General features: G+C 42.1%; 1 protein-coding gene across 1 annotated transcript; it reads right to left on the reverse strand.

Annotated features, from left to right (window-relative positions):
* Positions 1-247: 247 nt before the first annotated feature.
* Positions 248-1,229, reverse strand: LOC101596178 (probable G-protein coupled receptor 141). Its single transcript, XM_004668851.2, has one exon. It carries the CDS (start codon positions 1,227-1,229, stop codon positions 312-314), a length of 918 nt encoding a protein of 305 aa, XP_004668908.1. The 3' UTR covers positions 248-311.
* Positions 1,230-1,605: the final 376 nt, after the last annotated feature.

Here is a 1,605-nt window from a genome sequence, read left to right on the forward strand (position 1 = left end):
AAAACAGATCATGTTTTAACCCCGGGAAGTCAGAATGTACTAATCAAACCATAGCATCTTTGGACCCATCTCATCTGGATGGGCCAAGAGGACACTGTTTGCTGGAATATGCCTCTGCAGTGTTGTAGCTTTGTATGGGCTCACATACACCCATTTTTGTAGGCATCCCTCAGAGATGCCAGGGAGCAAACCAAGAGTGGGCTGAGTACTCTGATGTCTTATAGTACTTTGTGTTTGTCTGGGAGAAAGCTTGGTTCTGATCACTTGCCCATTTTCATGCCAAATATAAAGAATGATCATTGCAGTCTTGGCTAACGACACAAAAGACAATTCCATAGGTCAATTATCTTTTGTTTAAACCAATGGCTACCCCCCAAAACAAAGATCAGTAGATCATAGCAGCTAATTGCTGTTATGCTCAGAAAGATTTCATTGTAAAATGCAATGTTGTGGTTACAATCCTTGGAATGTGCCACAACATACAAGTAATAAATCCTGAAGAACTGGTAAGGGAGGAAACATATAAGGATGATGCCTATAAAAAACAAGTTTTTCAGTTGAGCCCAGAACTCCTGGTGGGAGAGTAAGGAGTGGCGTAGCTTCCGTACCATTGATACAATGATGAAAGCCTGAAAGACCAGGAGGAATACAGCGGTCATGATAACAGCAGCAACTATCATGTAGTTGATGACTTGCACATACTCACGGGCAAGTTCTGTATGGAATTTAAAGCAATGTTGTTCATTGTAATCCCCATGACTTCCATACTGAGAAACCACAAGGGGCACCACAATGACAATCACTGAAAGCCACATGGCAGTACTGGCCGCAATGGCGTGCAGTTTTCTGTAAAATTCCACCTTGTCCTTGCGCTTGAAGAAGATGAGGTACCTGATGACCAGGATCACCACATAGAAGAGGAAGGTGAGGTACATATGTATATGTAGCATGGCACTCACAAACTTGCAGAAGGGTAGCCCAAATGTCCAAGTCTTCTTGATGAGATATGTTAAACGGAAAGGTACTGTGAGCAGAAAGACTCCATGGACCACCACCAGGTTAATTACTGCCATGGTGGTCACAGAGCGAGAGTTCATTTTCACCAGCAGGAACAGGATGGAGATGACGCCTGCTAGTCCACCAATAAGCACTACAAAGTAGAGCCTGGCTAAGTGGGGTGTAAATATAGGATCACAAGAGGAATTCCCAGAGGAATTGTAACCAGCCATCCTTCAAGCATTCCCTGGAAAAGAAAAAGCACTGGTATACTCAGCAAGCTTCCTTAGCTTTCTATAGAGATCCTCCAAGGCACTAGCAAGGTAGATTTGCAGCTTATCCTATTTTCATGATATAATCTTATGTGCTTTACGAATGAGGCTAATATCATCTGCATGTTGGTTATACCCTAGGTCTAAAATAGTAAGCCATTTCATTATTCTATTTTATATCACTAATAACATAATATCACTGGCTAAATAACTTTATAAAAAGAGGTTCAGTTTGGCTCATAGTTCTGAAAGCCCAAGGTCATGGAACCACACATCTTTCTGGCAGAGTTTCAGGGTGGAAATAGGACACAGTGGATGTGCATGTGTCTAATCTCTC

Source organism: Jaculus jaculus, chromosome 16 (genome assembly GCF_020740685.1).
Source record: "Jaculus jaculus isolate mJacJac1 chromosome 16, mJacJac1.mat.Y.cur, whole genome shotgun sequence".
NCBI classification, from domain to species: domain Eukaryota; kingdom Metazoa; phylum Chordata; class Mammalia; order Rodentia; family Dipodidae; genus Jaculus; species Jaculus jaculus.

Bases quoted from the DNA above. Each gene is read 5' to 3' on its own strand.
- LOC101596178 (XM_004668851.2), bottom strand. From the start codon at position 1,229: ATGGCTGGTTACAATTCCTCTGGGAATTCCTCTTGTGATCCTATATTT.